The sequence below is a fragment of the Tauraco erythrolophus genome, chromosome 7 (genome assembly GCF_009769465.1).
Source record: "Tauraco erythrolophus isolate bTauEry1 chromosome 7, bTauEry1.pri, whole genome shotgun sequence".
In the NCBI taxonomy this organism is placed as follows: domain Eukaryota; kingdom Metazoa; phylum Chordata; class Aves; order Musophagiformes; family Musophagidae; genus Tauraco; species Tauraco erythrolophus.
In genome coordinates this window covers 46916098-46930468 of record NC_141471.1, presented here as the reverse complement: position 1 = coordinate 46930468, position 14371 = coordinate 46916098, and the positions used below count along the sequence as shown (strand labels likewise).

Below are 14371 nucleotides of genomic sequence, written 5' to 3'. Positions count from 1 at the left end.
AGAGGTGTGCTTAAAATTACCCCAGATTGCTCCCAACGCTTTATCAGTTCAGCTGTTTAAGTCATACTAGCTGAAGATACACCAGGTGTGAGGGGAGGTAGGACAGTCAGGTGAGCTCTTCATCCAATTTACAGCATGGCAGCATAAACACGTTGGACAGCATAGAAAAGGCACAAGCTGTCAGTGTAGTGAGTCACATAAATACTGTTGCTGCCGAATATGAAACATCAGTTTAAAACCAAAAAAATCTGGATTAAAAAAACTTGGGTTACCTGTTAAAGATATTTTAGTCAACCTGACCAACACAACTGGGCATTTTGCATAAAGGATTTTTCTTGCAGTATAGTGAAAAAATAATTAAAAAAAACCACAAGCAACAGTCATTTGAAACCTAGGTACGAATTTAAATGTCATTATTTAAGTTAAATCCTTGAACAGTCACAAACAAATCAAGAAATTACTTGCTTTTACTATTGTTGCTGCCAAGTTGAATTTGCCGAGCAAATAATTTTGGCATGTATAACCAATCCCTACTTCAACACCTCTTTTTATTCTGTCTTCTGCATCAATCTCCCTTTTGGTTAATCTTTCTTACGTTAATTTTCTGGGTCTCCAGCTTTAGTAATCTGAATTCTGTCCTGTAAATATACGCCATACTGAGCTACACAAACCACTTAACTCCCCATTAGCTTCATCTATTACCTTTACCTGAAAGTGACTGCAGGTGTCTGTAGAAGTGCTAAAATTCAAAATACACACTAATATTTTCTATCCTTATGTTAGGTTACAAAACATAAGGCCCAACCTGTTAAATAAGACCCATGCACAAGAGGGAAAAAAAGGCAATCTATTGTAACATTCCTCCTCTTCTGAGGGCGCCCAAAGGAAAATACTCTGATAGGGATGTGAAATCTCAGTCTTTGTTATATATATAGTATGCACAAACACTCTCATATGACATTTAGTTAGTGTTTTTAGATTTTGTTCCATTATCTCGGTCTCTCCATCCTCTGCACAGATATATCAGTACACCAAGACGTGCACAGCAAATCCAGGTTGTGGGTGCAGCCTGCCAGGACAGTCCCTCCTGCCATCAGCCTCTGAGCTCCCATTCTCATGATCTCGCCTCATCCCTTTTGCCAGCACTACAGCCAATATAGCCAAACAAAGAGCTAAATCAGGGAAGGGGGGAATTCTGCACCACAGGCAGAGAGAGGCTGAGGAGGAAGGCTGGACCACCCCTTCTGATGGCACGCTCAGACCAAATACGAAACTGCAGTCTCAGAACAATCAAAATAAATATAAGAAGTTAAAATGGCCATCTCTTTTACCCCATAGTAAAAATCCACTTCAGGAAATTTCTTGAGCATTCCATTGACAAGAACTCACAGTAATGTATTCTAAAAAGAAACAAATTCTAAACATCTGGGATTCTAACTTTAAGGAAGAAGAATAAAGAACTTTCTTACCCCATGATGTCAAGAATTCAGCAGCATACCGATAGATACGGTTCATAATTTCAATCACAACAGCATATATGATACTGGGCACAAACAGCATCAAGCTGCTGAAGTTAGACTCGTTCTCTTCATGATAATCCAGAGCCCACTGTTCCAAGTCAAAGTAAATCATCATCACATACAGTGAGAAGTAGAGGCAAAGGCACACAAATGGTAAGGACACCAGATAAATCCGCAGCTGTCTTTTAATACTTGAGTACACTGGTTCCTCCCTCCCTGTGACAGGATTGATACCCAGGACACCATGGAAGCCTGGTCTCGGTTCTTCAAATTGTCGTTTCATCAACAGCGTTCCCCAACGGTATGTCATGATGGCGCAAATCCGCTTCCAAACTTCCAGTATCACAGTGGACCACAGCAGATTGAACGTGGCAAACATCACATATTTGTCGTAGTCTTCCCATGCAAACACATAATAAGGAATCCCAATGACAGCCATTGGAATCAGAGCAAATGTGAAATATTCTAGGAAGCCAAAGTAGAGAGCAATGGTTTCACCAAAGTAGCAGCGTATCTCATCTGCAGAGAAAAATGAATAAATTAAGTCTACATTTAACATAGATGTCAGTATAATATCAAACTTGACTTTACATTAATCCCTTGGCCCAATATTTTTTTCTAAATAACACAATATTACTGCTTTTTTGTTCCTCCTTCTCCCATGTTCCAAAAACTCAGAAGGTTATTTGATTATTTTTTTCTGTTATATACACACACACAAAAACATATCTACATATATTCAGATGGTAGGGAAGTCAAATATCTCAACGTTTTAATGTATCGACATCGGATATCGGAGGGCTTGGGGGGGAGTGGGGAACAGGTGCAGAGGGACTAAAGATCGAAAACACTAGCATTCTGGAAAACTGAATCTGTCAAGGAATGGCTAGGATGGCACTGAAGATCTCTGATATAATAAAAACCAAACTTTAACAGCAAGTAAAACCTAGCTTCTGAAGCTTCTCACTGGCATATGTACACCTGGGAAACAAGTTTGTTTCAGCCTGCTCAGCACCAAAAAGGACTAGTTGTGCTTTGTAGCCCTCAGGAACTAAAGGAATAGGTGGAAAGGGATATTGAAATCTTCAGTCTTAAACATGTCAGATAGCACACCCAGGCTGACACATTCTCTTCGGCAGACAACTGATACATGAAATACACACTTGCTGTACTCACCAAGGTTGTCTGCTCAGGTGTTATAAAGACTTGAAAAGTCCACTACTAATGGATATATTTCATGACAGACATATTACCTCCAAGGAAGACAAGATCTCACTTATCTTACTACTAACAAAAAAAGTAGGAGTATTATTCTACATAATCTAGAAATGGCACCTCATAATAAGATCTAGAAATGCCTAGCAAACCGAGTTTAGGATGCCGAAATCTGTTTCATCTCTGCCTGCCTGGAAGACCAGATTGTCTGGTAGCCACTGCTATGTATTCATCAGCTTAAGAAAACAGCCGTGACATCATGACCTCTGAACTGACACTGTAAACATACTCTCTATAATAGACTAGCACATTAAAACCTCATGTGCAATACCAGAATATTCTTATGTCCTATGGTTTACAAAACATTACAGCAGAAGTTCACAATTGCCAATCAGATAAGTCTCTGAAAGTAAGAAGGAAAGGCAAACAGACAGGAGAATCAGCACTCCAACATCCCTCTAGATCAAAAATTTATTAACAAGTAAGTTCAAGTGTAGATCATTAGCATCATTTCACACTCTAAACACACAAGCCATAAGATATCCCTAAATTAGTACATACATAACAGGGTTCCTGGGATTTACTTTGAAATTTTGTGTGTACTCAATGTCAGTCAAAAAAACTCCTCTCCTGCATAAACAAAAGACAAGCACACAATAGGCAGGCATTATCGAGCCAGATCTTTAACTTCCTGTAGCTCAGGAAAGAATCTCAAGCAACTGCAAGACCCAGAGATTAGTAAATAGGCAAACTCCCAAATGTTTACGTTCTTAAGTAAAGTTTACAGGTTTAGAAACCAGAACTTAACTTTCCACATTGGCACACTAAAAACTATTTTAAGCTTGTTCAGTGTTTAAAATATACTCAAGCAACACTGGCACGCAACAACATATAGACAATGAATTTAAAACAACCAGTTGTAAACACACTTTTGACATGCCTACAACTCAAAATAGCTTTGGGAATTCCAGACATTGAGGAGCTTTCCTGTCAAGAGTCAGTTTGACAAAACAGTCTTGGCTTAGTCCATTACTGCTTTACTGATGGGTAGGGAGAATCTGTGATGTGCAGAACACTGTTACATGGAAGCTTGCAGGCACTAAATCTGCAGAGTCTGAGCCACCAGTTTTGCAAATCCTGAGTTTCAGGAGGTTACACAGGAAATGCTGGAAGAGGAAAAACTTGCCCAACTGGTAAAAGAGCAGTGGTCTAATTTCAAGACTTTCTGCTAGATGACCACAGTGCAAATGCTGAGCCTTTGAACTGCCACCCAGCTCCAACCTGGAAACTATGACCAAAGGCCTATGTACAGAACTCTGGCAGCTAGAAGAAAGAAAATCAAGAGATAGCAGCCTGCACATCCAGCACTTCACTCCAGAACAGTTGCATTGTGAGTCATTATAGAAAAAGATTATCCTACAGCCATCTTAGAATCAAAGAGAATTCAATGAAGATTTCTGAACTGTGCCTGTCAACAAGTCTGGAAATGTGGACACTTCTTTAACTCGAGCTTAAGCCAGTCTGTTGATTCCAAGACCAGTAAAAGCAAGGCTGGACAAATCAAGAACTTTGGTTCACACTGGCCAAGGCAACTTGGGGAGAAAGGTAATGTTAGAGGAGGTGCACAGCAATGGGTAACTGGGGATGTGAAAAGGTAAACTTTTAGTGAAACAACAGACTTCCTTGTACAATACTTACCTTCTACCCAGAAGTTTCACTTCTACAGAGGATAAATGCTGGAGTAGAAGTTAGGAAGGACCCTTGGTCTTCTCACACAAACTGAAAATTTCTCCAGAAGAAACCCTGCACTTTATTTGTAGTGGAGTAACTGTTCACATACCTAAAGGTTGATAGCCAACTTTCACTCGGCCATACCAGCTGTGACGGAGCTTTTTCAACTCTTCTCTATCATGCAGTGGGAAAATCTGAACTAGAATACCACTGGTCAATAATCGTCTCACTAGAAGAAAAAGAAAAAAAAAAAGTACCTAGTACTCCTTCAGAGGACACTGAAGTTGATATAAGCAAACAGGTTACATTCTGTGCTTAGCAAGCCTCAAGTTCCTTTGAAATAAATCTAGCATTTAAATCCTAAAACCAAATAAATTGTCTGCATCTTACTTAAAAATTATTCATTACAGAGAGCAGTTCTACCTATTCCTACAAAGACTGTGCCATCCACTGAAAGAGAAAGAGTAACTCTCTTACATCTATTAACTATTCCATAGCTTTGCAATATAATCAGTTGCAGCTTGAGTAACAAAAAGCACTACAGGTCAGAACGGAAACGCCATGTGTAGCTTTGTGAGGAAAGGTGTGCCTCTTGCATTTGAGCAAAGAAAGGCGTAACAAATCAAACTGACATAGCAAAACTAAAACAAAACACTAAATTGAAGAGCCATTGTTTTATTAATTATGGGGAAGATACTAAAAACATTTTTGAATTATCACTTTACACTAATCCATAAATTACAACACATCTTCATCACAAACAAACCAAATATTCCACTATTTGTATTTAACTGTTACGGAAAGCAATACTACCTGTGTGGATAAACAATTAACAAACTGCTCTGGAAGTTACAACCACAGAAATACTAAAAAAGAATATAGATTCAAAAACAGGAGAGAGGCAGCACTGGAAGTTGTGTGATAGTTTTTTTACCATATCCCATCAGCATCTACTTGATAGAACTAGAAAAATACCTTAGCTATATAAAACATTACCAATGTAGACTCATCTGACATCTACATTTATTTACATTTCTTGAACCACTGATACGCATAAACCTCCGTCTCTGATGACCAACACTAATGAATAAAGACACCATTACTAAAATGTCATAAAAATATTAACACAAATTCTCCTAAGAAACTGTAGCATCTCTGCCAATGTGAACTAGTTCCAGCTACCATAAAAATAGCACTAGTTCTCATTGCTTTCTTCTCCCATGAAAAGGAAAAGCTCTTGAATCAAAGAGGAGGATAAATGAAGTAAAATTAATTAAATAAAACTTACTTCATATTGTGAAATTTATAGCTCTGGAACCCTGTTACTCATTGCAGTATTTTTATACAAAGACAATCTAAGTATATCATTATGTAATTTTTTAAAAAAACAAATATTTTTGTTACTAATTATAAAAATAATGGATTACATCAATACACGTGAAAATTATCCAACTGAAAAGAACAAAAGGCCAGAGTCTCAGCCTCAGAGAAAGACTCAGGATGGGAGGCCCTCTGGACTTCATCTGGTCCAACTTCCTGCTCAAAGCAGGTTCAGCTTAAATCGGGCTGCTTAGGGCTTTGTCTAGTGAAGATCTAGAAGCCTCCCAGAACAGAGTAACCACAATCTCTCTAAAAAACTGTTCCAATGTGAGATGGAATCATGTTCCAACTGTTCCAGTGAGATTACCCTCACTGTGGAAAAACGTTTTCTCAATATCTATTGAGAATTTCTCCTGTTGCACTGCGCATCCATTGCCTCTTGTCCTATCGCTGCAGAGCAGCGAGAAAACAAAGTTGATGAAAAACAGCGAGACTTTAATGTCTGAAGGATTTCTCTTCATTGTAGGAAAATTAAGTTTTTTTACCACAAACACTACCTTATATCAGCACAGCGAGTAACAGGCAACAAACTACATTGCTTACCAATTGATTTTCCTGGATACAGCTTTGCCTGAGGATATCCAGGGATCATTTTTTCATCTTTAGCTCTCAAGTTTTCGAGTTCATGTTTGATGATATACTGACATTCTGCCATTGTAAGGAAGTTGTGATTGTCATCTAAATCAAAAAGAAGGTAGTATGAAATTGCGCAGCATAGGAAGACAATCCTGGCAGCATGCAACTATCAAAAATGACCAGAATCAGAAAAAAAAAAATTATGTGACAATTACTGCCAATCAACACCCATTAGCACTTCTTAAAATAAACATCTTGAGAAGTTTTCTCTAACTGGCATATGTTGGCCACTGCATTTTTGACTACCCAGGTGAACTAAGAACAAATCACTCAAGAAATAAAGAGCCTCCTGCTGGAGGCTGGGATAATATTCCAGCAAGTACTACACACTCTTGCCCTGCTGAAAGACTCTTAATTAGGCATCCACTATTTGTCAGTCTCTGAATCTCCACACTCCTTTCTGCCTTACAGTTCCTGAAGTATTTCCGTACTGTAAAACAGTAAGATGTCAGAACAAATCTCCTTTTCAGTAAGCACTTCACAACAAATAGCACAGCATCTTGCTCTTTATTGTCCATACAACATAATGATAAGCAATTTGAGACAATCAGTTCTGATAAAAATACGGAAATAAGGTAAAACAATAAGTCTTTCCAAAAATCCCAAATTTCATAGAGTCACAGCGACTATACTCTTGTCAACACCACCGATTTATCATGAAGGAAACAAAATATGATCTCCTTAAGAGAATGACCAGTTGATTATTTTTTTCCCCCCCTAACAAATAAGAAACTATAAGGACAGTTCTAAATACACTAAGAAAGAAGCAAGAACAGCAACAAATCTCTAAAACAGAGAATAAGAATACAGTATCAGTTAAATTGGGGAACTAGAAATAATAGTAAGACAACACAGGCTGCAGGGTTTCTTTTGCAGATGACAAGTTTTTCACCTCTTCTAAGCATGGTCAAGTATTTTATCCTCTGATCAGATTTGGAAAAAAATAAAATTATATTAATGTTTTAAAAAAGACCAGGAGGTACAGTAAAAATTAGCTTTTAGATTTGCAGTAGTTGGAGTTCCAGCTGCTACTAGAGAATCTGTCAGCAATGACAGTCAGATTAGCGTTAAGAACGCAAACACACAGAAAGAAGCAGAAATGGCACTTTGCAACTGACGATTCTTCTCAAGGCTTCCTAATTTCAGGAAAGCAAGGCCAAAAAAGACAAGACACTGCAACAGTTATTATTCAACGCTGATGCTGTGTGCAAGCTAGCATCAAACAAACAACAAAACTCAACTTTATTACTGTTTCAGATAGACCCAAGAACCTTTATATAGAAAATGTAGTGAAAGGCATCACCAAAACACGCACATGAAACATATTAGCAAGACTAAGCTGGAATTCCAATATTCACCTGGAGAGCAAAATGAGTTCTGCCACTGTATGGGGGTTAAATACCTCACAGGTAGTAAACTCAAAAGAAAATGTTACTGTGTTGGCACCTCCTCAAAAAAAAAAAGAATGATTTTGCTAGTCATGCCCAAATTCCATTGAATGGCTCTGTAGTGTTATTTAATTATTTAATTGTTTGATGCGTAAATATAACAGAGCAAAACGTTTCTATTTTCTCCAGCTAATTATAAGATAATAAGCCTCAAAACTGGCTCACAAAAATTAAATTGCTATGTTAATTCATAACATTGATTGTTAATCCTGCATTCATGTTTATGAACAATTTTTTCATGTTTTGCTTTCAACAAAAACCTTTCATACAAGTAAGAGACTATTTGGAGCATATAAAAGCATAAAGTAAAACACAAGCAAAAAGTGAAACTCATGTGAAAGAAAATAAACTTAATTTCATTATATGATCTGAATTTCCATAGGTAAAACTGAGTATTTTTTTCATGGCTTGTTCTTCCTATTTCTGTTCACCATTATCACTCCAAGGAACAGAAAGACTGTGTAAGATTTAGCAGCGTAATTGCTCATCATCTTTAGCCAAAGCTTTGCAATGACAAAGACCCCTAAAATTGCTTACCTGCAAAATCTCTGAAAGTTTTTCTACTGCTATATGTGAAAGTTCTCATTGAGTTATCATTACATTCCTTCACCAATCCCACAGTTTCAGCTCCCAGCAACAGTCTTAAGTGGGAAGCTCCAACTAGATAAATATTTTCATCTCCATTTTCCATGATCAATGGTTTAATCAGCAGTTGTGCACCTTTAAAGTAAAGAAATGCAAAATAAGGAAGAAAATATATAAAAATCGTATCTCAAAAACCTGGTATTTTGACATCCATCATACTGGACCTAGTTATCAGGAGCAATGAAGTTGCATCTTTTTAAGGGCACAAAGAATTAAGGCTTCAACAGCACTTGGCATGTGGTGTTTGGAATCTTGCAAGGTCACCCCCTGACTTAGCACTGTTTCTGTGGAAGCACTCACAGACAGTGAACTGGGACGATGGGGACAGTTTAGATCTACTCCCCTAACGCTCACATCACGTAAGCAACCTGTGCTTCTGCAAACAGTTCTGCTCATTTTAAGGAGACTAAACTTTCGAAATAGAAACATCCATGACTTATCTAACAGAGGCCCAAAAGCAAGTTTGTAGTCACAAATCCAATATCCACAAAAATATTACTGACCATAAGATATAGGCTACAATAGCCAACAATAATGCCTTTCTGAAAAAAATGTAAAAAGAAAAGCCTAAGAAATTACAAATTCATTAGCCTAACTTCAATTCCTGGAAGTACACTAAAACAAGTAATGAAATATTGTCCTTGTAAGACCCTACAAGCTAGCAAAAAGATAATTAAAATCCAACATGAATTTATTAAAATTAAATTGCTTCCTACTAAATTTCATTCTATAACATTGTAACAAGTCTTATGGACAAGATAGTAGATGTGATGCATCTTCATTTTGGCAAGGCTTAAAACGTTCTCATAAACAACACGAGAAACATGCTCTAGACAATTAATACAAAAAAATTATATCAAAACTATGTTGAAAAACAGGTTATCAGGGCTTCACTATAAAAATGGAAGGATTATAGAGTTCAACAGGTGTGTGACATTAAGCCAATATTTTCATTGATAACTGGCTTAACAGGGTTCAGTTATTATATTTTCATGACATCAACACGAAGCTTTACTCTTACATAAAATTAAGCAACTTCAAAAATGAAAAATGGAGTGAGATTGGCTAAACAACTAAACCACAAACCACCTGAAAACTAATTTTCTGTGTATCTTCATATTATGATGACAGTTAATTTAATTTCAAAGTGTTACAGAAGATCATACTGTACTCACCTCCTTTTGCTTTTTTGTCCACAATTCGTTTAGTGAACCATTCTATGGTTTCTTCTTTGGTGCCTTTTGCAAGTTCAATTACTACCAGAGGCCTGAAGTTACGCTCAAAAGCATCCAAGAAGGCCCAGCTTTCCGCCATCTTTTGAGAGTTTGCTAAGTATAAAAACAAAAAAAAAAATGCCAGTGTTAGAAAAACATTTGGTATCAATCTAAAAACCACAAAACTTTACTATAGTGAGTTATGTCTGTCTGAGCTTAGCAAAGTGGCAGATGTCCATTTCTGTGGACCTCCTGAAAAGAGCAGTTTGAGTAACCTCTCCAACCGTCATCTGGCAAGATGCTACCAGTCCTTGGTGGCATTTATGTCTTACTCTTTAAGTAGGAAAATTGTTGTTGCTATGTATAACAACGTACTTGTGACAAGAAAGCAAATAAATAATTAAAAATAAAGTAGTAACAAGAAATTATCATCAAAAACAACAACTTGCAGCTTCCTACAGTGTAACATTTGTCAGAAAATGAAAATATTAATAGAAAAGAACATTAGTCAAACAGATATCTAAAACCAATAAGCTTCTCCTGGTAAGAGTGTGCAAACACACTATATGTTTAAGCAGAAACTTTCTCAGTTTATCTTGTGAAGCTTTACCCATACCAAGGAAACTTACACCACCTTGGGAAGGTGAGCAGAACACCCATCATACACATAAGCAAATTATGCACAAAGCACTTAAATCATAGAATGGTTAACGACTTGTTGAAAGACATAAATCAAGTGTTCTGCGACAAAGCCATCTGCATAGTGTTGAGCATCAACATAGCTCTATATGTAAATAATCTGAATGGAACTTTGTAGAATCATAGAATCATTTAGGCTGGAAAAGACCTTTAAAATCATCAAGTCCAACCATAAACCTAACACTGCCAAGACCACCACCAAACCATGTCCCTAAGTGCCACATCTACACGTCTTAGAGAGACCTCCAGAGATGGGGACTCAACCACTTCCATGGGCAGCCTGGTCCAACGCTTGACAACCTTTTCCGTGAAGTAATTTTTCCTAATATCCAATCTAAACCTCCCTGGTGCAAACTCAGGCTGTTTCCTCTTGTCCCATCACTTGTTACTCAAGAGAAGTGACCAACACCCACCTCACGACAACCTCCTTTCAGGTGGTTGTCAAAAGTGATAAGGCCTCCCCTGAGTCTCCTTTTCTCCAGGCTAAACAAGCCTCAGCTGCTCCTCTTAAGTCTTGTTGACATTGTGGCTTCAACTTTTACACAAATGATTCTACAGAGGTGATTATATCATGCTTCATAAAGCGATTTAAGAGGTGTTGTTACAGAAAGATAAATCCAGTAACTAATCTACCCAGTTTAAAAAAAATAATAAAAATCTCAACCAAAAAAGCCTATCACAGACTGAATTTAGTCAATTTAAAACTGAGGGGAAGGTTTGTGGTGTTTAGTGGTTTTTTTGTGCTATTAACTTCACTGAAGAAAGGAGTTTATCCACTGTCTTTAAGCAGTTTTCCACCTCCTGTTCAAAGATTGAAATTACTTAATTTCTAAGTGAGTTGCTCTACGGATGCAGTTCAGGTTTTTGACAGTTATAGTGGTGTGATTCAAAAAGAAATCACAATCTCCAGTATTTCGTATAAATTATTCTACAAAATGCAGTGATACTGTAAACATATGCCTATCATAATAAAGAAGTCTATTTGCTTTTGACTGGGAAAAAAAAACTTTCAAGTCAACTTTCAATGGGGTTTTCAGTTAGGTTCACTTGCCAGTTCATATGCACACAATTCTGCAGCATTCAGATTTACAGCTCTGAGTTCAAGTATGTATGTCTTTAAAAGAAACAGACTAGTAATAAAGTATTTTAAAACGTTTTAGATGCAAATCTACACAAGCAAAACGAATCAGACAAAGGAAAACACAATCAGCAATTAGGCGCTGTAACTGTGATTGTCAATAATTGACTGTCATGACAAGTCACTGCACCTCATTGCATCGCTTTCCATAATCAGTTGTGGGGTTTTTTAAAACAGACAATGTCTGTCGCATTGTGCATATTGCAGCTTCTAAGGAATCTGAAGAATGAAAAGCATTAGATAAGTTATTAACGCTATCACTTCAGAGAACAGTTATCTTCTGAAAACGGCCTTTGCACAAACAGCATGCTGCTCAGTGAACTTGGCTCCTACCACCTATTCAGAATCGTTGTGCTCGGCGCGGTGACTAACGTTTGTTATTTTTAGGCTTATTACTGCTGAAACCTACAACAGGGCTGAAGCACTCTTCCGACTCGTGTTTGTTATTTTCTATACCACAAAGCAGGCAGTTTAATGCCTAGCACAGACCCTATGGAATGTGACCTGGCCTCATTTTCCATACCTACGGGCAGCGTAACTTATGGCAGACCCAGAAGCGTGGGGAACAGAGACAAAAGGCCTTCTAACCCCCCCAGGGGACGTCCCGCTCCCGAACCCGCTGGGCGGCTGCTCGGAACAGACTCCGAGCCCACGCATCCCTCAGAGCGGAGGGACCCGCGGCCGCTGCCCAGGGGGCGGCTGGCACGGCGGCCACGCACCGCGGCGGCAGGCTGGCAGCGCGGCGCCCCCGCCCCGGGCAGCCAGCAGCGGCAGCGCCCCTCGCCATGACCGCTTCGAGGCGACCCGTAACGGCCCCTCCCGCTGCCCGGCGGCGCCTCGCTCTCCTCCTGCCGCAACGGGACGACTGGGGCGAGAGGCCCGGCCGGCCCCGGCCGCCGGCCCCGCCGGTGACTCACTCCCTCACGCCAGGCCGCGCTCCGCCGGCGGGCACCGCCCCGCGCCCCCCCGGAGCCCACCGCGGCCGCGCGACACGGGCACGAGGCCGCGGCGGGGGGCGCACGCGGCGGGGGGCGCACGAGCCGGGCACGGGCGCGAGCCCGAGCCCTGCCCGCTTCGGCGGGGAGGAGGGGTACCCACAGCTGTGGCGGGCACCGCGCCGGGAACAGGCCGGCTCCCGCGGCCGAGCTGGCTCCGCGCCTGGCATCCTCCCCGCCCCTGCGAACGCCCCCGGGCGAGCGCGGCTGGGGAGCGAGGGGCGGCTTGGCGCTGGCTCCGCGCCACGGCGGGGAACCCCGGGGTGGGCGGGCAGGGGGGAAGGCTCCTCCCCCCACGGCGGCGGCGCAGGCAGCGAGAGCCCATTCCCGCTGGGTGACGGCCGCCCACTCCCCACTCACCGCCGGCTGCCGGTTCCACATCCGCAGGGGAGGGCACGGCGGGAGGCGGCTCCGCCTGCGGGCAGCCGGCAGCCGCCCGCAGGAGGAGCGCCGCGGAGGCCCAACGTGCTGCCGCCCACCGGCGGCCGCTGGCCACGCCCCTCCGCCTCGCGACCGACCCCGCCCGCCGCGGCGGGCGCTCCTGCTCCCATTGGCCGGAGGCGGCGCTGCGCGGCCCCGCCCGTGCGACGCTCCACCGCCGGTCGGTTGGCGGCCCCGGCCCGGTCCGGCGGCGCTTGCCTGCCCCTCGTGCCGTAATGCTTTCCAATTACTTTTATTACAGTGTTTTATCAACGCTTGTATGGACTGCGAGTTCTTGCTTCATCCTCTTTGTGGTTCTTTTTGCACCTTTCCCTTCCTATGCTGTCTCCTGCCAGGCCAAATCTCCTCCAGCTTGAGCTAAAAACCCTGCGCTTCGGCTGCGTTAGTTTGATTTGCGAGTCCAGAGGAGGGCCACGAAGATGATCCGAGGGCTGGAGCACCTCTGCTATGAAGACAGGCTGAGAGAGTTGGGGCTGTTCAGCCTGGAGAAGGCTCCGGGGTGATCTTATAGCAGCTTTCCAGTACAGGAAAGCTGGAGAGGGACTTTTTACAAGGGCGTGTAGTGATAGGACAAGGGGCAATGGATTTAAACCAAAGGAGAGGAGATTTAGATTAGATATAAGGAAGAAATTTTTTTCATTGAGGGTGATGAGGCAGTGGAACAGGTTGCCCAGAGAAGTTGTGGATGCCCCATCCCTGGAAGTGTTCAAGGCCAGGCTGGATGAGGCTTTGGGCAACCCGGTGTAGTGGAGGGTGTCCCTGCCCATGGCAGGGGGGTTGGAACTAAATGATCTTTGAGGTCCTTTCCAACCCAACCCATTCTATGATTTCTGAACATTGTTTTCTACAGGCAAACGAGGATGTTTTTGCATTTTGATACTAAGATTTTTGTAGAGAATATAATTCCAGACGTGTTTGTAGCAGAGAAGAACAAAGTGTGGCTGTAGAGCAGGGATGGCAGACAAGCTGGCGAGCAAACATGCTCCCCTGCTGGGCCTATGGAAGTCTTTTTAAACCAGGTTCTCTGTATGTTTTTTGTTTCAGACTGTATTAGGGCCTTCAGCGTTTCTTGCAAATTAGGTCAAACTACAGATGTGAACAGTGCACACAGATCTAGAATATTACAGATACTGTCCCTGACAGTTTGAAAGGCACCAGCCAGGAGTTGTACAGTGTTTGCCTGGGTGGTTTACGCCAAATAGGCGCACACCATGTTGCTTAACAGCAAATGGCTCTGAGTTACTAAGAGTGGATTCACAACGGCTTACAAGGTAAGATGAGACTGGTGCAAATCGCTTGGCCACAATAC

General features: G+C 41.4%; 1 protein-coding gene across 1 annotated transcript in view; it reads right to left on the bottom strand.

Annotated features, from left to right (window-relative positions):
- Positions 1-12994, bottom strand: part of ANO10 (anoctamin 10) — a 110100-nt gene extending 97106 nt beyond the window's left edge. The window contains exons 1-6 of the mRNA XM_086615157.1: positions 12982-12994; positions 9751-9903; positions 8468-8650; positions 6390-6524; positions 4576-4695; positions 1470-2039 (exon numbers count right to left, since the gene is read on the bottom strand). Of these exons, the coding sequence (XP_086471283.1) occupies positions 1470-2039; positions 4576-4695; positions 6390-6524; positions 8468-8650; positions 9751-9889 (1147 nt within the window). The 5' untranslated portion in view covers positions 9890-9903; positions 12982-12994. The remainder of the gene's footprint in view (positions 1-1469; positions 2040-4575; positions 4696-6389; positions 6525-8467; positions 8651-9750; positions 9904-12981) is intronic.
- Positions 12995-14371: the final 1377 nt, after the last annotated feature.